At 35.2% G+C, this 27,527-nt stretch overlaps 1 protein-coding gene across 1 annotated transcript in view; it reads left to right on the forward strand.

Annotated features, from left to right (window-relative positions):
* The window catches only part of LOC130230921 (FYVE, RhoGEF and PH domain-containing protein 5), a 28,387-nt gene extending 7,477 nt beyond the window's left edge, over window positions 1–20,910 (forward strand). The window contains exons 3-21 of the mRNA XM_056460241.1: window positions 944–1,049; window positions 1,686–1,744; window positions 1,835–1,865; window positions 1,951–2,057; window positions 2,151–2,271; window positions 2,485–2,563; window positions 3,338–3,388; window positions 3,974–4,032; window positions 4,151–4,222; window positions 4,358–4,426; window positions 9,156–9,239; window positions 9,340–9,419; window positions 9,495–9,588; window positions 12,627–12,764; window positions 12,838–12,940; window positions 13,018–13,127; window positions 16,078–16,200; window positions 16,284–16,426; window positions 19,579–20,910. Coding sequence (XP_056316216.1) covers window positions 944–1,049; window positions 1,686–1,744; window positions 1,835–1,865; window positions 1,951–2,057; window positions 2,151–2,271; window positions 2,485–2,563; window positions 3,338–3,388; window positions 3,974–4,032; window positions 4,151–4,222; window positions 4,358–4,426; window positions 9,156–9,239; window positions 9,340–9,419; window positions 9,495–9,588; window positions 12,627–12,764; window positions 12,838–12,940; window positions 13,018–13,127; window positions 16,078–16,200; window positions 16,284–16,426; window positions 19,579–19,615 — 1,666 coding nt within the window. The 3' untranslated portion in view covers window positions 19,616–20,910. The remainder of the gene's footprint in view (window positions 1–943; window positions 1,050–1,685; window positions 1,745–1,834; window positions 1,866–1,950; window positions 2,058–2,150; window positions 2,272–2,484; window positions 2,564–3,337; window positions 3,389–3,973; window positions 4,033–4,150; window positions 4,223–4,357; window positions 4,427–9,155; window positions 9,240–9,339; window positions 9,420–9,494; window positions 9,589–12,626; window positions 12,765–12,837; window positions 12,941–13,017; window positions 13,128–16,077; window positions 16,201–16,283; window positions 16,427–19,578) is intronic.
* Window positions 20,911–27,527: the final 6,617 nt, after the last annotated feature.

Below are 27,527 nucleotides of genomic sequence, written 5' to 3' on the forward strand. Positions count from 1 at the left end.
TAACATGTATCTGCATTGAGATCTCACTTTGCTGTCTATACCAACTCTTGCAGGTTAAATCAAGGAAAATCACGTGACCTCTGACTCAAGCCAACTGGAAACATGGAAATTTTTGACATAAACATACACCAATACATATTCAAATAATAAAATACAAGAACAATAAACAACCAAAAGTACAAGCTGACCGATCAGCGTCAGCTACACTGTTTATTTAAAAGATCCACTGCTGTTCTGACACTTTAGTACTTAAGTTCCTTTAAACAGGATATATATATATATATATATATATATATATATATATATATATATATATATATATATATATATATATATATATATATATATATATATATATATATATATATATATATATATATACAATTATATTAAAGTTTAATAATATATAATTCATTAATTCATTGTCTTTTCGGCTTAGTCCTTTTATTAATCTGGGGTCACCACAGCGGAATGAACCACTAACTTATCCAGCATATGTTTTACGCAGCGGATGCCCTTCCAGCTGCAACCCATCACTGGAAAACATCCATACACACTCATTCACACACTTACACTACGAACAATTTAGCTTGACCTTCTTGCTGTGAGGCGACAGCACTACCTACTGCACCACCGCGTCGCCTCAACTACAACATAAAACCCTGAAAACAAGACATACTATAAACGAAAGAGAATATTTATTAACAGTCATTTAGGAAAATCCTAAATAATCAGCAAAACTAGCAAACTAACTAATGTTTTACTTGATTTTTAATTTTTAAAGGGACAACATTGACTTGCCTACCGGCTAACCGAGGAGAAATCAGTTCAGTCAATGCAAAACAACCACATTTTCATAACATAAAATACAAAACATTCTTGTAAAATAAAATGCATAAAGTGTTGTTTATGTGTATAATCATTCTACTTTTTCTATTATCAGTCTCTACACTTTCTGTTCTCCCAATGTGAGGGCAGATGGAACTGTGTGTGTGTCTGTGGGCGTGGCTTGTGGCCCAGAGAAAAAGACAAAGACATCTGACAAACTGGTGAGCTTATTATGGGTGCTTCTCCATAGATATCATTACATATACTGTTGAAGTCAGAATTATTAGCCCCCATGTTTATCCCCCCCCCCCCCCCCCCCCAATTTCTATTTAACGCAGAGAAGATTTTTTTCAACACATTTCTAAACATAATAGTTTAATAACTCATTTCTATTAACTGATTTATTTTATCTTTGCCATGATGACAGTAAATAGTGTTTGACTAGATATTTTTCAAGACATTTCTGTACAGCTTAAAGTGACATTTAAAGGCTTAACTAGGTTAATTAGGTTGACTATGCAGGTTAGGGTAATTAAGCAAGTTATTGTATAATGATGGTTTGTTCTGTAGACTATCGAAAAAAATATAGCTTAAAGGGGCTAATAATACTGACTTTAAAATGGCTTTTAAAAAATTAAAAAATGCTTTTATTCTAGCCAATATAAAACAAATAAGACTTTCTCCAGAAGAAAAAATATTATCAGACATACTGTGAAAATTTCCTTGCTTTGTTAAACATCATTTGGGAAATATTTAAAAAAAGAAAAAAAAATTCACGGGGGGGCTAATAATTCTACTGTATGTATAAATGTATGTATTGTGTTTACATTTATAACTCAACAGCCTTTTTATTTCAGACCGTCAGCTGCTCTAGAGCCTTCTATAGTGCCAAAGAGCTTCTGGATAGCGAAGCCCAGTAAGTCTTGAAAACAACAACACAAGAGTAACAAATTTCATATCATCATTGAAAAAAAGCGTTTAATAGTCTTTTTTCCCTCATTTTAAGGCATGTTAAGACTTTACAACTTCTCTGTGAGGTGGGTTGTTCAAATATTCATTAGTGACAGTGTCTTTGAAAAATAATAATTTTGAAGATGTTTTCTGTCTGCTTTCACACAATAGTCAGTTAATGCTGATGAGAGGTTGATGACTGTGTGGACGGAGGTACCTGATATTTGTACTCTCCACCAAGATATTCACACATTACTGGAGACCCGTCTAAAAGAATGGTGAGACGTTCGCATAAGTCTTCAAGTGTTTATCATTCACAAATGATGTCCATCTGTCCTCATCTGTTTTCTATATTTCACTTCAATCATAAGGGATCAGAACGAAGGTATTGCTGAAATCATCCTGGCGAAGAAGACAGAGTTTTCCATTTTTTCTTCTTACATCAGTCATTATGATGACAAATTGAATTATCTGGAACATATACAAAGCATAGTAAGTTGTTTTTAGTTTTCATCGATTGATCAAAAGCTGTGTTTTAATAGGATTATCCATCTATAAGGCACTAAAATAGTTTGTTACATCTGCTCCATATGTACTGTGAGATTCAAGTGTGTTTTGAACTGTATGATTAGATGTGAATGTGTTTTAGCTGTGTTTTCAGTTCCTCAGATATGGCATGTATTTGAATATGTGTGTATATCTCAGTTATCAGATTCAGTGACCCTGAAAAAGCAGCTGCTGCAGGTCATTGTGCGCATCCTACAGTACCGTATGCTATTGACAGGTGACTTTTAAATATGTTTCATTCTGTGAAAGCATTTCTTTTAAAAGATTTTTAACCATTTTCAACCATTTTTTATACTTAAGGGTCATCTATTATGCAAAAATCACTTTTATAGGAGGTTTAAACACAGTTATAGTTAGCCCCATAAATATTTGGACATCGACACAATTCTAACATTTTTGGCTCCATACACCAACACAATGGATTTCAAATGAAACTAACAAGATGTGCTTTAACTGCAGAGTGTCAGCTTTAATTTGAGGATATTTACATCCAAATGAGGTGAACGCTGTAGGAATTACAACAGTTTACTTATGTGCCTCTCACTTGTTAAGGGTCCAAACGTAATTAGACAATTGGCTTCTTAGCTGTTCTATGGCTAGGTGTGGGTTATTCCCTCATTTTCCCAATTGCTATGACCATTTCAAGTGTGCTATTTGCATTTGGAATATGTTACTGTCAACTCTCAATATGAGATCCAAAGAGCTGTCATCATTAGCATAGGATGTTAGTCTTGTTTTTGAATCTGACACTATACTGACACATAGGCATTTGTAGCTCTGCCCTCTTTTGAAAAGAGCACAATCTCATTTGAATTCAAAGCGAAAGTCACCAAAACGGCCAAATTAGGATCAAAGGCTAAAAGGGGCCGTTTCAAAGAGCTGTAAAGCATTATTTATGGGCTATTTTGAGCTGGAATTTCACATACACACTCTTTTTACATCTTGTAATAGGTCCTCTTTAATATTACTTACTTGTTATGTTTTATTACAGACTACCTGAATAATCTCTCACCGGACTCCAGAGAGTTTGAAAATACACAAGGTAAATTTGCACATTAATTATTTTTATTTTTGTTTGTATATTTGTACGTTTATATATCTATTTTTTAATTTTGAATTACCGGAAAGTAAACGAACGCCATTTTGTTTCCTAATTTAGTTTTAATCCGTTTTAAGAAGGCGATGTATGATCCTTATCTTGTTTTCAATTACATAGGAAGCCATCCGTCTTATCTCTGAGTGTGTATATAATTGATTTTCTTAAGCAACAGCAAGTCTCCTAGATTGAGCTTCTAGATAATTCCATAAAAGGGAAATGACCTTTGACCACTTCATGCCTTTTTATTAATCTTCTAAAACAAGCCTGTCTGCATCATTAATAAATGATGATCATTTATTTATGAGGCGCTGCTACAGAAGTATGTCTGATTTAAAGGAAGATCTACTATTTTATTCTGCACTGTGATGTACATTTATTTTAAGCATTTTTAAATGTTATTTGCACTCTTTACTGAAGTCAATCTGTATTCAATAAATTTTAAATGATACATTTATTGCATATTTTATTTATAATACTGCATTATAAAATGATCTTTTAAATATGCTAAATTGTCTCTCTTGTTTACAGATGCTTTGGTCGTGGTCTCAGATGTTGCTTATCATGCCAGTGACAGTCTTAAGAATGGAGTGAGTATTTGTGCATTGGCCGAATATGTTTGCAAAGAGTGCAGATACAGTTAAATGCTTGCGTAACCAAGTGTTATATGTATATGACACCACGGTGCATTGTTTTTCTATCTGACAGGCTGATCTCATGCGCTTGGTCCATATTGAACATAGTGTTCTCGGTCTAACAGATCTCCTACAGCCTGGGAGAGTGAGTAATTTAATGACTGAATTCTGAACTCTGATCACATTACACATTATACAACACATCCAATCAAATTCTGCGAAATTGTCTTTTTAAAATAGTTTTAATGTGGTAATGGTAAGCATGATTATCTTTCTGTAGGTGTTTGTGAAAGAGGGCACACTGATGAAAGTCAGCAGAAAGTGCAAACAGCCACGTCACCTTTTTTTGGTATGTGAATTTTTCCTAGTATGGGATTTTACCTGTAGGAATTGTGCAGCCTAATTATCAGTAATACAGAGGCTGCGTTTGAAAATCTGTCACTGCTTGGTTTTAAAAAGTAAATAATTTTCAGATGAAGTTGTGGTCTTTTATAAGCAAGGTCATTTGAGAGTCAAAAAAAAAAAACATGTACAAGAAAAGCAAAATGAATACCCATGACATTTGACAAAGTGAGGTCTGCACTGTAAAAAATTATATGATAAATTAGTCATGGCAGCATATGTTTCAGTTAATTGTAACTTAAAATAATCTTAATCATTAAACTAACTTAATCATATTCAAGCTTAATTTTATAAGTTACACAAGCTGTTTTAAGTCAGTTTAATTATATGAGTTCAAATGACTCATAAGGATTTGATTCAGCTTAAAAATGTAAGGCAATCAGTATTTTTTACAGTGTAATTAAGTGAAATGAAACTAAAACTTTCGTAACATCTAATTTTTTATGAGGTGAGTCATCGGCCCAATGCTCAACCCTCAACATAGAGCACTAGGAAATACACACTTACACTAACCCAATTCACCTATAGCGCATGCCTTTAGACTGTGGGGGAAACCCACGCAAACACGAAGAGAATATGCAAACTCCACGCAGAAATGTCATCTGACCCAGCCGGGGCTCGAACCAGCAACCTTCTTGCTGTGAGGCGACAGTGCTAACCACTGCTCCACTGTGCTGCCCCAAAACTAAACATTAGTAACTTTAATCTAAAGCCTCTGCAAAACAATCCAGAGGATGTTTGTGTTTCAGTCTGAAACATGAGCTTCCTGTAACATAATTATGTATATGATATGATGGGAATAAGTGAATTTAATCTACCAGTCTGAGATCTCACACATAAACATATTCTCCTCAAATGAACATATAATCTTTTATATAGGTTGCTGCATCCAAGATAAGTACAAATATGTTTTTGATGTGCAGTAGAAGACGCACTTCTTCCCTTTTTGTAGTAGTTTAGTAGCAGTAGTTTGTACCCATGCATCTTATTATATTTATATACAGTTTTAGGCTCAATTATTTGCCCTCCTGTGAAATTTTGATTATTTTTTTAAATATTTCCCAAATGTTGTTTATAGGAGCTAAAACATTTTTTACAGTATCATTCATTTTCATTCAGCATAGTCGTTTACCATTACTGGGAAACACCCATACACTCTCATTTACACAAGCATACACTACTTATCCAGTTCACTTATATGGCATGTCTTTGGACTGTGGGGGAAACCGGTGCACCCAGAGGAAACTTATGTGAACATGAGGAGAACATGCAAGCTCCACACAGAAATGCCAACCAAGAATCTTACCAGCGACCTTCTTGCTGTGAGGCGACAGGGGTAAACACTGAGCCAGCGTGCCACCCTTTTTCACAGTATTTCTTATTACATTTTTCCTATCATATTTAGATTTTAACGTCTGATTTCTTTTAGTTTGGCTGGAATAAAATATATATGTATATTTGAAAAACTAAAAAAAAATTATTTTTCTTTCGATTGACTACAGAACAAACCGCTATTGTCCAATTACTTACCTAATTAACCTATTTGCCTTAAAGTTGCGCTTTGAGCTAAAAACTAGCATCTTGCAAAAATGGATAAATTAGGATACACTGTGATTATGGCAAAGATAAAATAAATTAATTCTTTGTTTGAAGAATGTATTTATTAAAACCATTATGTTTAAAAATGTGTTAAAAATCTCTGTTAAACAGCACTTGAGAAATGCTTTTTTTTTTAAAACAATGAAAACTTGGCTGTAACAGTATTTGAAATAATGTTCAGCTTTAATTGTTGTGTTAGTAATTATTTCGGGGGGGAACTTCATCTTTAAATATGACATTCATTCATTGGATTGTGAGAGTTAAGCTTAAGCTAACAAGACATCTAGTTGCTTTCTTGCCCCATAGTCTCTAGTGTCTCTCCTTTGTGTTTGTGAGCTATTTTACTTGTTTTTAGAGTTTCCTGGCAGGATGTTGTCCTGTGTGTGTTTATGTCTACATGTGCTATTGTTTTGCCGTGCTGCTCTCACCCCAGAATAAGTCTGTGGGAACGGGGACAGGGCGGCCTGTTGAGATAACTGAACAGAGGGTGACAGGACGGACGTGAGGTGGGCTGTCAGAAATACTTTATATTTCCAGACAGACAGCAGTGTGGTGAGACGGGCACGTGGCATCCAGAGTGCCATCCTCAGATCTCCCTCATGTTTTATTGCTTAATACGGGGGACATTCTGTGGCGGTTCATAGTTTCTTATGCAGAAGAAGACAAAATATGCTGCCTTATCAGGAATTATCTGAGGGTAGGAAGGCACCTCTAAATTCATGGTTTACACAACATCCGGTCTACAAAGATGAATTTTGGTGTTGTTTACTGGATTTACAACCTTCACTATGATAACCTGCAATTCTGTTCAGATTGATTGGTCGTTTGAAATAAGAAAATTTTGAAAGAAGAAAAATGACGGTAATCAGGGGCGCCGCTGGCCAGTGCAAGCTCCATGAAAACATTTCGTGGGTGTCACGGATGATAGTAAAGAGTGGCGTGGTGTCGCCGGGTTGGGTGGGCATAACGACTACTTTAATTACTTGTTAGAACATGATTGTTATTTATTTATTAATTAACATTTAAGTGTTAGCTAAATGTAGCAAACATGAACTCATGAGCTGTTGATGTATAATATTTCATGACTTTACTTGGAGGGGCACATCACCATTAACTCATCCTTAACTACTCATGAATTCCATTAACTGTTCATGTTGATGTTGACTGAACAGCATTCTATTGTTAATTAGTGTACATACACAAGATGTATGTGCATAATGCTTAATTCACACTAGCAGCAACTTTGTAGCTGCCTGTCACTCTGGGTGGCAACCTGCTGCAAATGCAGCTCTATTTTTCTATTCTTGCTCCTATTAGCTGTCGCTCAAGAAAGTCGCTCTTCATTTCATTAATTTGAACGATTCTCAACTTTGTTGCATCGCTCGACACGCCCACCTCGCTGTCGCTTGCGTAGGTCGCCGGAAGTCGCTCACTGTCCGTTGAAATAAACGGTTGCTTGTCGCTTTGCCACTGCGAGTCGCCCGTAATGTGAACGAGCCTTAAGGAGTTCATGAGTAGTTAAGAATGGGTTAATGATGATGTGCCCCTCCAAGTAAAGTCCTGATATAATTATATTTACAGCTCATGAGATCATGATGGTTAAATTAAGCATAAACTAATGTGGTAATTATTATAATTAACAAACAATCATGTACTAACAAGTAATTAAGGTAGCTGTTATTCACACATAAACTCATGGGACCCTTTTGTAGTTACAGTTAGATCATGATTGGCACATGCATTAACTCATCATTAGTCCATAATAAATTAATGATTAATGTTCATTGTACATATTAACACCTCATCATGTACTGTTATTGTAAAGTGTTGCCAAAATGACATCAGACTGGGCTACTCATGAATATATTGTTATACTTTTCATATATGTTATGTTATTCAGCTTGAAATTTGGTTTGAAATCATCAGCATCTTTAGTAATGTTATTTTTATTATATATATAAAAGCCTTCCTAGATATTGGTGATATTATTCCCCCGTTTGTAGAGTATTAAATAATTCTTGGTTTCATGTCACAAAATCTTCAATAGTGTATCACCAGGAGCCAATGGGTATTGATTTAGTTTTTCTTGTATGTTTTTTTTTTTTTTTTTTTGTCATTAGTGTCATTAGCTTCTGACTTTGCTGTATGAATGAATAACTAAGAACAGGGTTTCAGCTAAAAGCCTACATGGTAGATGGCCTCAACGATTCATTTTTGGGTGTACTGTATCATTATGATACATCAAATAATTCATAATGATACAGAACACTCAAAAATGAAAACAACTCGTGGTCAAAAATGAAAACAAACTTGTGGTCAAAACCAGTGTCATAGTGACCCCTTGTGGTGAACATTGGTGACCAACACAAATTAAGGATCTTCAGAATGAAAAATGCATGTTAATTTACTCACCACGTGTCCTTTAAAGTGTTAATATATTTTTTTCTTCAGTCAAAAATAAGGTTTATGAAGGTTTTGAGGATTTGATTTGTTCTGTGGTTCTGCGGTGCAGTTTAAATGCAGCAACAAAGGGCTTCATTTAAATGAACCCAGTTAAGGATTAAGGGTCTAACCTATCAAAACTATCAGTCATTTTCTTGAAAAAAATAATGATACACTTTGTGCCAGAATAGTTGGTGGTTCATTCCGCTGTGGTGACTCTTGATAAATAAGGGACTAAGCCAAAGGAAAATGAATGAATTAATACTTTTTATCCTCAATTTGCCACAAATGATCCATCATTTCCTCAACTGGGGTTGTTTAAAGTCCAATGATGCTGCATTGAAACTGCAATTTGTAAGTTCAAACTTCTGACCACAATAGACGTCCACTATAAGACAAATCCTGCATGTTTTTCTCAAAAAAACCTTTCTTTTAGACTGAAGTAATAAATTAATATCTTAGATGACAAGGGGTGAGTAAATATTCTAGAAAGTTTCAGTCTGAAAGTGAACTAATCCTTTAACTGTTGAAATTAACAGAACACAAAATTACTAGTAGTAATTAATTGTGCTTGTATGCCACATGCATGTTGTGAAGATTATGTATGTCTAAGCCTTAAATTTGATATTTTTCAGATGAATGACATAATGCTTTACACATATCCTCAGCAAGATGGCAAATACAGACTCATCAACAGATTACCGCTGGCAGGGATGAAAGTAGGACGGCTAATGTTTGTGGATGCTTCAACTGTGTATTACTGTTAATTATAATTAGGTTGATTATGATTAAGCCTTTCTCACTCTGCCTGTCTTTCAGGTCAGTAAGCCACCTATGGAGAATGCTCAGAGTGCAATAAAGATAGAAGTGAAAGATATAAGCATCACTTTGTCTGCCAGGCAAGTGACAAACCCATGCACATGTACTGTACTGTGTGTGTTCAGTGTGTCTGATGCTTGTGTTTATGTGTGCAGCTCCTGCATTGAACGAGACGGCTGGTTTGTCACACTGAACCGGACACTGGTGGATCTTGGCTCTGCATCAGGAGATCCAGTGGACAGTTTTGAGGTTAGCAAGGGTCATGAAACCCCTTCTATTTTAGTTAAATTCTACCTCAAATAAAACAGCTATTAAATTATTGTGGAAAGCTGTGAGCCAACGATAAGAGAGTGGCTTTACGGGGCAAAGCAGGAGAAAAATTACGGGAGCAAGCTACTCTTAATATGTCAGTGGCCCATAGTGATTGTAGTGGCAAATAATCAGAGGTAGCACATGAGTGAAGGCAAGATTTATATAGTTAAAGAGTGCTTATTTATTTAGCTTATTGATAGCCTGGTGATCCATCTGCAGACATATAGTGCAACTATAGGCTGCATTCCTTCACTCGCTAACTTCCCTCCCTGTCTCATTCACTCGGATGTATGTCATTGATTACATTACGCAAGTGTCCACTACTGGTGTAACATTTGAATGGGTTTAACTAGAATGACCTAAACCCTTGAGCACTTGAAAACTACACTGTTGTGATGTTACAATCACATTTCATTTTGGGACATATAGGTGCTGGAGTGGACATGTGAAGCAGACTCGCTCGCTCTGTTAAAATCGAATTGTCCATGTAATTGTCCTTTGTTCACTTTATAAAGTGGAAAATCCCATCACTTCCTCTCTCTTCAACTTCACTTCCTGTCAATATCAAATCAAGTCAAATCAAATCACTTTTATTGTCACATGATCAGCAGCACGTGTGCTATGATGAGTGAAAAAGCTTAGATGCTGGCTCCAGACAGTACAAAATACAGTGCAAATACAATGACAGTGCAAAATACAGACAGTAAGTACAACGACAGTGCAAAATACAGACAGTACAAAATACAACAGCATAGTCCCCCCAAAAAACAAAAAAAACAGGACAATGTAAAATTGACAATGATATGTACAATGAGTAGGTGTACACATAGTTGTAAGGTTTCAATATCAACTGTTTTCAATGTCGGCTGTCCTATCATAATAACAGTAAATATGGCAAAAATAAATTATAAAATGTACTTATTGTAAAATTTAAAAATAACTTTCTATTCACATAGACCATGGAGTGTTTGAAATCTGCGTCTATCAGCTGATCTGTCAGCATAATGACACGGCATTCAAATGCTGATGGATCAGCTGATAGACTCAGCTTTCAAATGGTCCAGTGTCCATGTGAGCGCTCTCATAAACCGGTGATCATTAGAGTCAATCCCAGTTATATCTGTTGAGCTTGGGAGCACATGGCCAATCAGCAGTGTTCACGAATCCACTCAGCAGCACTTAAAATGCAAGCGGAAAATGCTACTATTGTCACATTTTTATAAATTTCAGTACAGACTTGTAGAAGTTGATACGAAACTCATCATCAACTACTTTGTGGTCTGACAGCTTGACCAAATAATTCAGAAGTGTTTTCTCATAAGAAAAGAAAACTTAGACTTATAAATAATAATTTCAAACTGATGCATCATTAAAGTATTCGCAGACTTATGCTACATCACCACCAGTAGCTACGTTTCCATCCACCTATTTTTATGTGCATTTTGGATATGCGTACAAAAAAAAAATTGGTTGATGGAAACGCCAAGATATGCATACATTTTAAAATTGCGCATAACTGAGTAGGATAAACTTTTTATTTGATGAGAAAAGATGAAAGCACTTTTACCGAACAAATTTCAGCATGCGCATTATAAAAGGTCATGTGATTTTGTTATAAGAGATCATGTGATGATGAAAATGTGTGTGAATGGACAGCCAGCAGGCTGAGCACATAGTAAAACATGTGAAATGTTGTTTTGGTCATTCTAAAGCACCTTAACCATTTCAGTATTAGTGTTATTATATTATTAATCACCTCCAGAACTGTCATGAGAGTCTGTGCTCCGTGTCTCATGCCTTCAAACGCCACCACGCGTTGATAGTGTGTCGGCATCGTCTTCTGATGTGCAAGTCATTTAATAAATGAGGAAAAGGCTGACGCAGCTTCTCCTAAAGCAGCAAATTCACTTTTTACTGTTGTTATTTTTGGCGCCAGTTAATCAGGAAGTGATGATTTTGTTCTCTTTGACTTATTGGATGGAAACGCTGCTTTATTCGCACATCTTTTATGCAATATTCCAGTTTTGCGCATAAAGTTAATTCGCATTTTTGGATGGAAACATAGCTAGTGACGCTGACCTGGTATAGATTTTAAACACGGAAGATAAAAATAAGGGGAATAATTCAAAATTAGCCAGTTATTCCCTACATTTAAAGCTAACAAATGCTAATGGATTAGCATTTGTTAGTTTTAGTTGTAGGGAATAACTGGCTTATTTTAAGCTTTTCATCTTTCTTAAAGCATTTAGCATTTCCTTGAGAAAGCAAAATAATCTTGCTTTAGGTTTGAGATAAGTTTATTTTACCTTCTCAACTGGCAGATAGTTTTTCAAGCTAAATTTAAATAAGCTAAATTATCTTAACTTTGCTAAAAACAAAACAGTACTTTTACTTGTCTACAAAATGCTTCTTGATTTAAGAAATTTTGACTAAAACTACAACAAAGTCGATTTTTTTTCACAGTGTGTTGTCCTAATTGATGTTCAAAACACATAAATCTGATAAAATCTCAGAAAATTTAGTCCAGGGTTTCATGACTGTTAAAAAGGGGTCATGAACAGAGTAATCATATGCTAAAATGATATGATGAAAAACATAACATTTCTGGTTAGTCTAAAAACAGCTTATATTAAAGGCAATCTGCCAAAATGAAACAGGTTGCTTCTGGTAACTTTATTTACATAACAGTATGGCTAAACTCCGCCTCCACAGAAGATCAGCTCCTGTTTCTACATCACTGCTCCGCCCACCAATTTGTGCTGCAATAGGTAAATTATTAGAGGGGAAAACACAGGTCCAAACAAAACCAAAAACCACAAAGATGCTCCAGAACACTTTAACAGAACTGAACACTTCACTACAAAGAGTTTTTAAAAAGGCAGTTCATGACCACTTTTAAAAGGAAGTGTCGGAGTGGCACCTGAAAGAGTTGACATTTTGTTTCCGGTTTTGAAATGATGCCCTTTGTGTGTTAGTTGGTAGAAAGTCCAGAGAAGTGCCTTGGAGAAAATGCGCCGCCGCTGTTGTCAGTTTCCCAGGTGACGGTTTGCATGAACTGTCCGTCACATTTCAGCCTCACAAACAGACGCCATCACTGCCATGCCTGTGGAAAGGTATAAACACACATACACACTAATACACACAAGAACCACTCACAAGCTCAATTCTGTTTTTCTCATCTTATAGGTTGTTTGCAGAGATTGTTGCAGGAACAAATTTCCCCTCAAATACATGAAGAACAGACGCGCCAAAGTGTGTGATCATTGTTACACTGAACTGCGCAAGAATGGTACAAACGCTATATCTTTCTTGCATTGAGAGTTATGCTTGCTTGAATCTTATCATGTATGTTTATTCTCTTGAGAGATGTTGCCACGATAATAGAGAGCTCCAGTCGTCCGCTTTCCGCTGTCTTTCAAAACATTCATCCATCCAGTCTGTGGAAAAGCCGCAAAGGACAGTTGACTTTCAACCAGGTATCGCATAACCCATATCCCATACTTGATTATAGTGATTAAAACAGTTTTTCATATTTACTGTATGAATTGCATGGTTAGTAAGTGACTTTGGTTAGGAAGTGTCCTCAAAGAACATTATTTAATGCAGTGCATTTCATGGTTGGAGCTAAAAAGCCTTAAGTGCTATTAAAATTGATTTGAACTTATGCCTCTTTGACTTGAAATGTGTGAACTTGTTTCATCCCAAAATCAAAAGGAAAAAAATGTATTTGTATGAATATTTACATATATACAGTATCTATGTAACTTATTGTATGTATTTTAGTATTTTAGGATCATAAAAAAATGTTGACATTAGATTATTTTTGTCAACTAAACACTTCTGAACACAAAACATTTAACTGAAACACCCTCAAAGAAATAATTGAATCTTGTAAATAAATTAGTTTAAATTAACTAATTAAAAGCTGAAATAAAATGTGAATATTGGATAAATTTGTAAGCAACGCTTTAAAATGGGGAAATAACTGGACATAAATGAATACAAAGTGTAACATAAAAATAAATTGAACCAAAATAGTAATATTAAGTATATAAAATGACTAAGAAAAATCACTGAAATAAGCTAAAAGTTTAAGAAAAGAAATATTATAATATATTTGTTATATTATAATATTAGTATAATATTATTAAATGCAGTAATAAATGAAAATTACCACACATATATGAACTTCAAGATTTATACGGAGACCCGGAAGGGACGTGATGGTGGGGGAAAAAATGAGTGGAGAAAAAAAACTGCCATTTAAAGTGACACAACTATTATCAAACAAGTAAAGAGCAGCAAATGAATCTTTCATTTTGTTTTGTTTTGTTTGATAACTGATGTGTCACTTTAAGATTCATAACGAAAGCATTTGATTACTTTAGTAACTGTTTGTGCTCATTTATGAGAAAATCAATAAGTTGTGTTGAAAATAAAACACACAGGACGGACATGTTTACATATTATTAGGTGTATTTGTCTGTTTAAACACACACCCGAATCCCAAAGTGTCCTGCACGTTTGCTCCTCTTCAAATGGCGTGTACAGAAGCTGATCTGAGATCAGTTTATCATACTGAGCGCATACATCAGTCAGCGCTTATACATGCATTCACTAATTCAGAGGTTGCATATGAAGATCGATGAACAGTTTTGATGAATAGAACGTAAATGCAAACATTTCTATATTAATTTCAACATGCATTCAAGATTAAAAATATTGGAGAAATATGGGAAAATGCTTAATGATAGGATGACAGCAGGATAGAATGGTAAAATACGGGAGAATCCCGGCAGAAATGGGAGGGTTGACATGTATGAAGTGAATCGGAGGTGTTTGTGGAACAAGTTTTGCGAGGGAACGCAAAAACTTAAAAAATATATATTTTTCTATCACTGTTTTTTTTTCTCCCACACAGTTTTTTTTTCTTCTATCCATTTCCCCCCCCACCATCATGTCCCTTTCGGGTCTCCGTAGATTTATCACTCAAATTTAATTTAAATAATTTTCAATCATATTTTTGTGTATGTTTTTAATTATGATTAATTGTTAGTCTGGTGTAAATAAGCAGCATTAGTGCATTAACCTCTTAAGGCCTAAGGTGTTTTTTACATGCATTTTTTATTTCTCTTTGCTATTCGGGCTTACTGGAACCTAATTAGAATAAAAATCTAAGTATCATCTTTTGATATGATGTACTTCTAGAGAAAAATTATGTCCATATATGTGGTCTTGTGGTCCGAATTTACATAAAACACTTTTTCCTGAATGTTTTTAATGCATATTTAACATTGCATTTTTTTTTTACTTGCTTTGACTATCAGAGTAAAAAAGTTTTTGCCATTTTGGACAGTTAAAAATAGTGTTCGGGACATTTCACATGCTGCAAAACAGTTGCAGGATGACACTGTATGTCTGTAACAAAATATAAAACATTCAAAGTATTTTAAATAGCCACTTAAGAGCTAAAATGTGCTGTCCACGTATGTCCTAGGAGGTTATTGTGTGATTTAATTTTTAAATAAAAACTTAATCTAATAAATAACTTTTTAATTTATTAACTGATTAAAGGCTGAAATAAATGTGAAATATGACTGCACAATATTGAAAAATCTAGCATTGCAATATTTTTTTATTCTGCTGTATATATATATATATATATTATTTTTTTTATTTATATATATATATTGCAATATGAATACAATTTCACTAGATGTGTTAAATAATTATTTGGAAAGAATTTCTAATTTTAGATTGATTGGGATGATTCTGCAGGGGAGTGCATATGCATATAATATAAAAACAATCTACAAGCTTAGATAAATTTAATAAAGAAAAGGAAACAAATTATTTGAAGAGGGTTTTATTGTTTTTTCGAGGAGTTGAACTGTATTCAGGTATACAGTAATTGAATAATCTAATGGAAATTAATACTGCATAGTCTCTGTTTTATAAAGAATTCAATAGAATTTATTGTTATTAATTTGTCATTAAGTTAAAGTACAATTTCTTAGGCCTGAATGCTTTTAAACCCTCCCACAGTCACAGGCCTCAACACTAGCGAAATGATCAAATAAATCCAGACTCAACATTGCGTTTTCATATCGATGCTGAAGCGATTTATTGTGCAGCCCAACTGTGAATAATGGATAAATATGTAAATTAAGCTAAAAAGGGGAAGCAATTTATATCAATTTAAACTAATTCTGATATAAAAATAAATTATTAAGGGAAAAAATAGTAATGTTAAAACTATGTATGAAATGACTATAAAATGTTACTAAATAAGCTAGAAATTAAAAACTAAAGACTTTTATGAATTACCACACGTGTGTTATGAGAATTATGAGATACATTTAATATCAAATTAAATAATATGTTCTTTTTTGGTGTTTAATAGCATTATGGTGTGTTGTTGTTTAGGTGACAGGGTCTGAGGGTGTGATGAGCGGGACCCTGCAGAGGTGCAGAAACAGCAAGAGAAGCTGGAGGAGCCTGTGGTTCCTCCTGAAAGATAAAGTCCTCTACACATACCCACAGCCTGAGGTAAGGCACACACTCATGCTTTTCACACATTAACTTCAAACATGCAGTATGTAATCTCTGGGTGTTTTTCTGTCTTATATAAGGAAAGGGTCGCGTGTGAGACGCTTCCTCTGCTGGGTTTCTCTGTAAGGTCTGAGGCAGAAGGGGAAAGCAGTGTGTTTCAGCTCTACCATAAAAGCACTCTCTTCTACACTTTCAGAGCCCAGGACAGTCACACTGCACAGAGGTTATTACATCACACATCACACTCAGAGTATTTAGTAGATAGTGGATAGATGCACTCAAAAGATGAAGTCAGCTCTTTGTTCCAACTACTTATTTACAGTTTTCTCAGTCGCTTTGGTGCATTTCTCACAACACTATTTACATTTGCACAACAGTTAATGGATTTCTCAAAACAATTATTCATTTTTGTACATCATAGTAGCCGTCTCATTCCTTCCAAAAAATTGCAAATGCTTTTGGACATGCATCAAATGCTTTCATACAACTCTCTGCTGTTTTATAACATTATCATTTACTTATGTCATGTCGGTCAAAATTAACTAAACTGTGAATGCTGAATAGTCATTCCATATTAAACTAATAGTCCTCATTTCATTACTTGAGTCATTACATACAAATATGTTGAACGTGTTGTCAAAATCTGTCAAGCAAATATTTTAAAAAAGTTATTCTTTTTTTCCTGAAAATGTCTTCTAAATTGAACAATTTCATGAATGATTTACAGGTCTATGTATGTTATAGGTTCATTTCCATTATGTACTGCAATATTGTTTACAGTTGTGCACAGCTCTACCCAAAGGGAGTTTATGTTTGTTCTAAATAAGGGTGTATTTATTCTATTGCACAAAGCTGTGAATAATTTTACGAAGAGCAAATGCAGTAAAAATATGAAGCATACATATTCAGTGTCTTGTACTCACTAAATGCAGTGATGTCTAACTTTACTGTAGTTTTCAAATGGCTGTGCAAGTAGTATATAGTGCTGTCTGGAGCATTTTCAGGAAGTGTCACCAAAATCTGACTTTTTTGCATTGGAAAAAATGTACAGAGTAAACTGTCACAATGAAAACCTGACAAAGCCATTTGACTATCTTGTTCATAAACAATGGTGTCAGGACTTTTTACCTTGATGATGCTGACACATTCATTGACATGAATACTTGCCATTGAGGAATGAGCTATCCATTTTGAGCAAGTGACATGCTTTTGCAGGTTATCAACTAGGTTTTGCAGTTTGTACTGATTGCTTTGAAATGCATTAACTGTTGTGCAAATGTAAATAGTGTTGTGTGAAATGCACCAAAGTGATTGAGAAAAACTGTAAAAGGAGTTGAATCAACACAATTCTTGAGACTTTTTGGGGGACAACTTAATTGTTTTATGTTCAACCCACTTAAATTAATAAAAATAAAAAAATAGGTTAACTTAATATCTTCATGTTGCCCCAACACAAATCGATTGTGTGGAACCCAGCATTTTTACCAGGATAGATAGATAGACGGACAGACAGACAGACAGACAGACAGACAGACAGACAGACAGACAGACAGACAGACAGACAGACAGACAGACAGACAGACAGATAGATAGATAGATAACGTATTTAATAACCATTCAGACGATTTTTTACAACTTATTTAATAATCTACTTCACTTGCATTACATTTTATCTTGGAAAATAATTAAAACCAATGCAAATCACAGCACTCTTACCGCTAAATAGGCGCTAAGACAGAAATTATTTCAAGACTCGATCCAACAGTGCGGCGTGGGACAGAATTTAATAGTGATTTCGGGTCTTGTTTGTGAATTAAATGTTGTTTTGTTAGTTAGTCTATTATTTTTATGCAGCAAAGTTGCAATTTAATCTGCTATGAGATGTGGCTGTGCATTATAGTGCCCTCACGTGCAGCACACACATGTCAACTGCTGCTGAGAGAGCGAGAGAGAGATAGAGCGCAAGAGAGCAATGAAAATAATACATTTTTCGCATTCTCATTTAAGTGAAATTGCGAATACATGTCTACAATCACCTTCCAATGTTAAAAATTACTGCATTTTTATATTTTGAGTAGGCTAGTCTAATTTTCAATTCATGCTAAAGATGCGTGGTGCTGCATGGTTGGCGCATGCAGTGTTGGCCAAGTGATGATGACGTGAACAGCTGAAGCTGTCAAATTATTTGTAGTCCATTTATTATTAATGATGATTAAAAATAATGTGATCAAAACATGTAATAGCTCTATATTAATGTGAGACGAGCTAAATATCATCTTTAAAATTGTCATATGTAGGCCTCAGCTCTTGGCGATATCAATACACGATACTATCGTCTATCAGCACCACCCTACATCATGTGCTTTATTTAGTGTTTAATGCTAATAATATAAGTTTGAAAGCCATTTTACATGACATTTATTGCCATACTACTGAAAGCAGCAGCAGATAGTTCACCTCAGATCTTGAAAATAAAATAAACCATTTCAAATTTAACTTCTAGAACTGTGACTCAGTGCAAACCAACACATATCAGTGATTCAGCATCTACATTTAATAATGTTAAAGAGGTTTAATATGTATTAATTAGATTGTAAATCTTACCATTTCTTACCACTGCACTATTCTGTGCTGCTGAATGGCTGTATTTAAATTTCTGTTGTGTTTCGTTTGGTGCAAACAGCCAAATTGCTTATCACTGCAAATTTCATCACAGAGCATGCTGTTAGGACATGAGGATACAGAGTACTCACCTAATGTTTACGTTCGTGGGCGGGTTAAAAAGAAACCAAAACAAAGACAGCGTTTCGGCACGTAACAGACATTTTCAAAACAGAATATCTGACTTCAGCATTGTTTTTCAGATAAACAAGAATGTTCACTTGGCATGTTTCTTAAATATCTGCAAACATATTTTGATATTTTTATGCTTTTGAAGAGTCTTGCATACAACACCTTTAATTATTCAGTTAATATTTATTTTAAATGTTTTTTTATTTAGTATTCAATTACTCTGATATACATAATGTATCAATTATGATTTATGATATAATTCGCTTTATACTGTAATTAAATTAGTTTTTAACAGCTTTGTAAGAAATACTTGTTATAGCAAAATGTTTCAAAAAATAAAACAGTCTATTAAAAAAAAAAAAAATAGAAATATATACTTTATATATTTAAAATCACAGCATTACAGCTTTTATGTATTTTGGAGCAAATGAATACAGCCTTGTTGAACACTTTAAATGCTCTAAGAAGTATTGTAAATAAAAATAATATATAAACACACACACATAATGTATACTGTATTTGTACATAACATATATACAGTATGTTTAATACTATTAATGTGATAATTCTGTTCTATTCTAGATGGGTCAATGCCATGGAAGAGGCTACAGTCTTCTAGCATCATCCATCCTGCCTCTGTCTTCTCACTTCTGAAATGAAATCTTCGATTGATCATTGGAGAGCGATGCATTTGCACGTCATACTCGAAAACCCTTCCCAGTGTGAGTGGGAGCATAATCAGCCATCCCTACACTATCATGACGCCACAGGCATATTTTTGGAATGGCAAGGGAACAAAACGCTCACACTCAGACATTTATTTAGTGCCAAACGCTTCTTCCAAAGACCTCGCTGAGCCGTGGACACACTTTAAAAGGCTCACTTTAGCACTTCCAGCTGTCATTTTTTAAAACTAATGAGATGTTGCTTTAACTTAACTAAATCATATATTATCCAGAGCACTAAAATATAGAAGGACAGTTTCTGGATGTGAATTTCAGCATGTATTTATAGGATATTTTTATTATATTTCTGTTTACCACATATATGGACGAATATTATAAGTCATTTTTGACTTATTTTAGGACTGAGTTAATGTCTTGCAACAGAGCTGGTATCCTTGTTGCTATTAATGATGATAATGTAATTTTTAGTAACGTTTTATTTACTTATTTTGTCCAAACTGCCTTTCTGTGCACTTGCAATGTTATCAGTGACTACGTTTACATGGACATCAGTAATCGAATTATTTTCCTTAACCCGAATAAGACAATAATATGATTAAGGTGTTTACATGAGCTTTTTGAATGTTCCTTTCATGATCCTGTTATACAAGTATAGCACATAATTCGATTAACGTCATTGCGTCATCCACATTTCCTCCGGAGTTTCATGTAATTTCGTGTACTTCATTTTTAATTTGTCGACTTTAACTGCAGTTTGGCACTTTCACTTTCATTCTGGAACATTTCATGCATGCCCCCATGACAAGCAAGATATTGGATGCGAGTATGAATTGCTGGAAGAGTGTATGGGAAAAAAAACCTTCGCATTTTACGATGCAGGTATATCTGTGGTCCTTCACTGACTCGGTAATACAGACTAATAATGCGGCTAAATTCGGCGTACTCGACATTTCTGTTCCATTTCTGTTTAGTTCAATTATGACTTTAGTCAGATTAAGGTCATCAAAAATCGCTGTTTGCATGGTCGACTCTTAATCAGAGTATTGTCTTGATCGTATTGAAATCGGATTATTGGTGTCCATGTAAACGTACTCACTGTCATCTACAAAATGAGGCCTTAAAGGGACAGCCCAAAATGTTTCCTCAGCAGAACATTAAGGAATATATATTTTTGAATGTGTTCCTTGGTGATTCATGAGTCATAAAAACAAATAAAGGAAATAATACCGATATTTTCTGAAGCAAAATGATCAGTCTTTTGTAAAATAATGCTTGTCTTTTTTTGGAACCAATCATTTGTTTTGCTTCATAAGATCCCTGTGTGTCATCAGAAGCCACAGGTATTAATTTTGTTTTGCCTATATATGTTTTTTTAATCTTAAAGTCCAACTAGCCATTGACTTGCATTTTACTTTTTATTTTTTATTTTTTTATTAATCGTTGGCTATTTTAATACATAAGAACATACGCATAAAGTCTCAGCTATACAGTAGGAGAAAAATCGTAAATATACCAACAAGTAAACAGGATTATACAGTCAGGATAGGAGCTAAATATGCACCATAGAATAGAAAATCGGGGTGTCATGGTGGCGCAGTGGGTAGCACGATCGCCTCACAGCAAGAAGGTAAGTCCCGGCTGGGTCAGTTGGCATTTCTGTGTGGAGTTTGCATGTTCTCCCCATGTTTGCGTGAGTTTCCTCTGGGTGCTCTGGTTTCCCCCACAGTTCAAAGACATGTGGTATACGTGAATTGAATAAACTAAATTAGCCGTAGTGTATGGGTGTGAAAGAGTGTGTATGAAGTTTGCATGTTCTCACCGTGCTCGCGTGGGTTTTCCTGAGGTTCCTCCCACCATCCAAAGACATACATCATAAGTAAATTGACTACTCCAAACTAGCATCTTAAGACAAACTCTTAGCCAGCTATATCTCAGCTATTCCTAACAAGTTCACAAGCAGGGGAGTTCTCAAGACCTACCTGAGCTCAAACTCCCCTCTCGCCCTTCAAACAGGAGGGAGCCCCAGGCTTGAGGATATTCTGAGCTCAGGGCTCTCTCCTGAGACAGTTTGCTAAACACGCTTTATAATCAGTCATCAGCTAAATGTGAACTCAGGAAAGTGTATTGTCCTTAAAGAGGCACGATAATTTTAGAATCCCTGATTTGGACCAATTTGAAAGACTAACATTTTGCAAAGATACTGGGAAATCAGGGTTAAAAGCAATAGGCGAGAACAAAGTGATACTGGCTGGAATTTTAAAGTACGTTTTAATGTCTCCCCATGTTAGAAGAGTATTTAAGATAATGAAATTTGTTGAAACACATTCAAGATTTTTAACATTTATAATAAAAGTTAGGGACTGTTCCCTCTACATTTTACATACATTTATGAATCACCAAGGATGACAGTTTTAGCTAAAAAAAAAATCTATAATGTTCTGCTAAAGAAATAAATCACACAACTTAGATGGCAAATGGTCATTTTGGATGAATTATTCCTTTAATCTGTATTTATAATGAGAATATAAGTAGTTTGAATTAACTCTGTTATACAATTTGAGTAAACATTTGAAAAAATGGAGTACACTTGTGGGTTCTTGAGCCTCATGTCTCAACTTCCCTTTTTGTCTTCCTTTTGCGTTACAAGTTGCTTCCTTAATGTGGTTATGCGTATCATACCTATAACCCCAAGCATTGACCACTGCTGCAATCAAACCGTTAAAAATACAGTACTTCAATTCTGCTCTCAAATGTACGCAATGCAAATCATTCTAATGTTTAGGTTGAGGAAACTGTAGTTTACGATCAGCTCTATCTCTTTTGTCTAAATTGCATTTTTATCTTCCACGACAGCCATGTTAAGTCTGCAGAGAGTCAATTTTAGAGATGCGATTCTGTGATTAAGTTTCTTCAAGTCAGTAATTAAAGTGTGTATTACAGAATGAGACTGTGTGTGTGAGGGATATGAAGAAAAGGGGAGGGCTGATGCTGCCCTGCTTCCACGTCCCCTAGAGACGGTGTGACCCAGAACAGAGTGAGAGAGCATGGATGAGAGGAGTTTGTTTTCTGGAGTACCTGAAAGTTACGGACACCTTGTCCCAAATAAGAGACACATTCATCATTGTAGCTCTCTTTCTCTCCATTTTACTTTCCTCTCGAGTCACTCTGATCTCATGCTATACATTGTTTGTTCAGCCTCGCACACTCCATTATTCTGAAAGCTAAAATTTATACTTTATTAGGTACACCTTACTAATACCGGGTTGTGCCCATTTTTGCTTTCAGAACTGCCTTTTCTTAATGGCGCAGATTCAGCAAGGTGCTGGAATCATTCCTCAGAGATTTGGGTCATATAGACCTATAGCATCACATAGTTGCGTGAAGTTGTTGAAACCAGTTTGAGATTTAAATTGGTATGTCAGATGTTATCGAAGTGGAAGTAGCCATTATAAGGTACATTACGGTAATTGGTTATAAGGTGATGAAAATGGTCAGCTACAAAGCATGTCATTTTCTCTGCACCATTACACCAGCACTAAAACCAGTCTGAACCATTCAACCAAGTCAGGATGGATTCATGCTTTTATGTTGCTTATGACAAAATTCTGACAGTACTATTTAAATGTTGCAGCAGGAATCAAGTCACTAGTCAGCCTTTTTCAAATCTTCTGTTTTGAATTTGGGCTCTTTTGATGCTGTAGCTCATCTATAATAATTCTTTACATTTATATAGCGCTTTTCTGGACCCTCAAAGCACTTTACAAATTGGGGGAAATCTCCTCATCCACAACCAGTGTGCAGTGTCCACCTGGATGACACGACGACAGCCATATTGCGCCAAACCGCACACCAGCTGATTGGTGGAGAGGAGACAGAGTGATGAAGCCAATTATGGTATGGGGATGGTTAGGAGGCCATGATGGACAGGATGCTGGGGTTAAACCCCCTACTCTTTTTCGCAGGACATCCTGGGATTTTCAACGACCACAGAATGTCAGGACCGCGGTTTAACGTCTCATCCAAAAGACATCGCTCACTGAGCAGTATAGAATCACTATACTGGGGCATTAGTACCCACACAGACCACAGGTTAAGCACCCCCTGCTGGTTTCAGTAATGCCACTTATGGCAGCAACCTAGTTTTCCCATGTGGTCTCCCAACCAGGTACTGACCGGGCGCAGCTCTGCTTAGTTTCAGTGGGCAACCAAGTGATAGTTTCAGACAGCAGTTAATCATCTGCAGGGTTCAGAGACTCTACTGTTGTTAAATGTTTCCTACTGTTTCCTTTTTATTGGTTTGAACCTCTCTGGTCATTTTTTTCTGACCTCTGGCATCAACAAGACATTTTCACATTTTCATGTGTGTGTCTTTGTTCTAGTTTATGTTATTTACAAGGACACAACTTATAGTGATATGGGTATGACCTATAAACTGTTAAGGTGGTTAACGAGGACATGCCCTGTATCCTCGTAATTCAAAATACTTAAAAATCCTACTTTTTGTGTGTGTGTGTATGTATGTATGTATGTATGTATGTATGTATGTATATATATATATATATATAAATATATATATATATATATATATATATATATATATATATATATATATATATATATATATATATATATATATATATATATATATTGGGGCTGCATGATATTGGAAAAATCTGACATTGCGATTTAAACTGATAAAATGCATCTATATAATTTCACCAAATGATTGAATAGCACCACTTACAAAGAAATTATAGTCACCGATTATTTTAAGGCTCACTTCCTGCTATTGGCCAACTGTTAATTATGACTTTTGCTTCAATAAACTCCTAATTTGTTCCTTGATAAGACATTAAAATTAAGGTAGCTTAGGTACTTGTTAGGTTTTGTAAATGTTACAATTATGCTGCAAAGTTTTTGATGTATAAATAATTCAACACAATTATCCTTTATTAAACTTCTAATTGGTAAAATGTCTCGTGCCTGACAACTTAAATCTCTCTCAGGCCTTAAAAACATGCAAGTTATTCAATTGTACTCCATTGTGGTTAAACTCTCCAAGAATTCCACAAATCTCGTGTTCTGAACTGTGACTCTTGCTCAGATATAATCTCAACTCAACATTGTATATCTATGCGTTATGACTATTGCATATGCACACTTTGCGATATCAATGCTGAACCAATATATTGTGCAGCCCTAATATATATATACATACACACACATCCACACTGCCACTGATTAAGAATACAAGGCTGTAATGACTAAGATTTGAGCTCCTTCACCAACGTTCAGTGTCTTCAAGCTATTAATCAATGTTACCATAGTTCCTGCTTGTTAGATGGATTTGCATAATCATAATCTCTCAAATAGGGTCGTCTTAATAGCATTAAAATGTGTTTTTGATTAAATGACACATATGAAATGGATAGAAATGTTAAGCAAGTAGCTGATTTTATCTGAGCTGCTTGTCTAACTGAAAGCATCAGCAGAGAAATTCTGCTCCTGTTTGCACTTTTTTTAAGAGGACAATAAAGTTCTCTTGCAGGAGTTCATGAAGCTGACGCGACTGTAAACAGTAGCCTACACCACGGTTTGTGTTTTAGTTTTGAACAACATGTTATGATTTATAGTAAACATAAAATATTTTACGACTCATTTGCTACTTCCTTAATGTGACATGATTATGGGTTTAAAGAACATATTACATAAACCATGAAAAGAGTCTGCTGAAAATTGTATACAGTGAAAATAATTGCGTTTGAAATCGCAACAGAACTGACTTCCAATGGGCGTGGTTTATATGACACACAGTGAAGGGGAGGGGCTTGTTGACTAGTTGAAAAAGGACGGTCACTAATGAAATATTACAAAGACAGCACTTTTTGTTGAACTAACAGGTAAGTCCAGTCAGTTAACAGAGTCGATTATGATTTCATCTCCCTGCACCTGCTCTGCAATTAAATATAAACAGAGAGGGCGACATGGTGGCTCAGTGGTTAGCACTATCGCCACACAGCTAGAACGTCGCTGGTTCGAGTCCCAGCTGGGCCAGTGGGCATTTCTGTGTGGAGTGCTCCGGATGCAGCTAGAAGGGCATTCGCTGTGTATAACATATACAGGATAAGTTGGCGGTTCATTCCGTTGTGGCAACCCATGATGAATGAAGGGACTAAGCCTAAGGAAAATGAATTAATGAATAAACAGACAGAGATATGGGTGGTGCTGGATGGATCCTTTTACCTTACTCCATTGTAAGTGGATAAATGCAAATGGAAAGTACTTGACTGTGCTTAATTAATGGCAATTATCTGTACTCTGAGATAATTATTGTTAATCATCAAGTCTCTCAAAATAACTAATTATGCTGCTTGCTTGTAGGCCAACCTACTCCACCTTTCTCGTTGAGACGTACCAAAAAAGTAACTTTATTTTGCCTACATTGTGCATGGCTCATCTAGATCAGTGGTTCACAAAGTGGGGGTCGGGACCACTTGTGGCATCGCGGGACAATGAGAAGGCGGTCGCTTTTGGTGATTTCCATTTTAATAAACTATTAGAATAACCACATTTTAACAAATAGTAGTTAATAGTTATATTAAAAAAAACAACATGCGGATAAAAAGCCATCAGCCTTTCGATTTTTTTTGCAACCGCTGTGGTGGTTATGTTATATTAAAGATACAGCATATGGATTTTATGGCACCAGGTTAAACTTTCTGACACCTTTACGGCACTTACAAACATAAAAATAAATACAGGCCACAACTGAACATAGAGAATGGTCTCGTACTGGCGTTATTCAAAATTAAAGGATGAATAGACTTGGGCACATTGGTACGTGTGCACCGTTGTGTGCAAGGTTTATATATTTCTAACCACCTCAGAGGATGTTAGGGGTCGCAAGTAACTGGCATTGTAATTTTGGGGGGCGTGGGGTGAAAAGTTTGGGAAACCCTGATCTAGATAAACAAATTGTTGTTTACTCAATTTTCATGAGCTTCATATTTACTTGAGTTTCATATTTTTTTGTGTAGCAAAGGTCAAAGGTGAGGCATATTTTTTGTTCTTTTATATTTCTACAAGCAAGGAAAAATGACAGATCTAGAAGTACAGAAAATGTGTGAGAGTGTGTGATTCTGTGGCAGTGTCACAGTGACATTGTCATGACACTTTTAGGTTTTTTAAGTCTTATGTTCCTCTGCAATGCAGCAAAGAGACGAAGACAGGGAGATGAAAACATCCCTCATTATCCTACAAAAGATAAAACCACCATCTATAATTGATTTTACATTATTATTTTATCAACCCTATTCTGTGGTAATTTACCAAAGCTAATACCAATATACATGGTCTCATTCTTTAATCATGCCAGTTGGCCTGCTATTAATATTCAGGAAATGACCTCATCTCTCTAAAAATATGCATTTTTTTCTGTCTTCATATTTCCACTTCCCTTTTAGCTTGGGCTATTTGTCTATCCTTTATCCCACTGAAATGATATTCATTGGAGGAAGAGGAAGATGTGTGGCTTCTGTTTTACTGCTGGAAACTGACATATAAGGCATCTCTTATCTGGCATACAGCTGTTTATAGAGTGTGTGTGTGTGTGTGTGTGTGTGTGTGTGTGAGAGAGAGAGAGAGAGAGAGAGAGAGAGAGAGAGAGTTTATGTAGCACTGTAAACTTCTCTCTGAGCACTGAAACTAATTCATCCATCTGTGTAGCTGAGCTGTTTTCACAAACAACCAAGACAAAGACGAATGATTAAATAATTAATTAGCACTGTGGTTATTTTACACATAACAATAAGCCATCTGTATCTGTTGAGTAGATCTGCACAATCA

Source organism: Danio aesculapii, chromosome 6 (assembly GCF_903798145.1).
Source record: "Danio aesculapii chromosome 6, fDanAes4.1, whole genome shotgun sequence".
Lineage (NCBI taxonomy): Eukaryota > Metazoa > Chordata > Actinopteri > Cypriniformes > Danionidae > Danio > Danio aesculapii.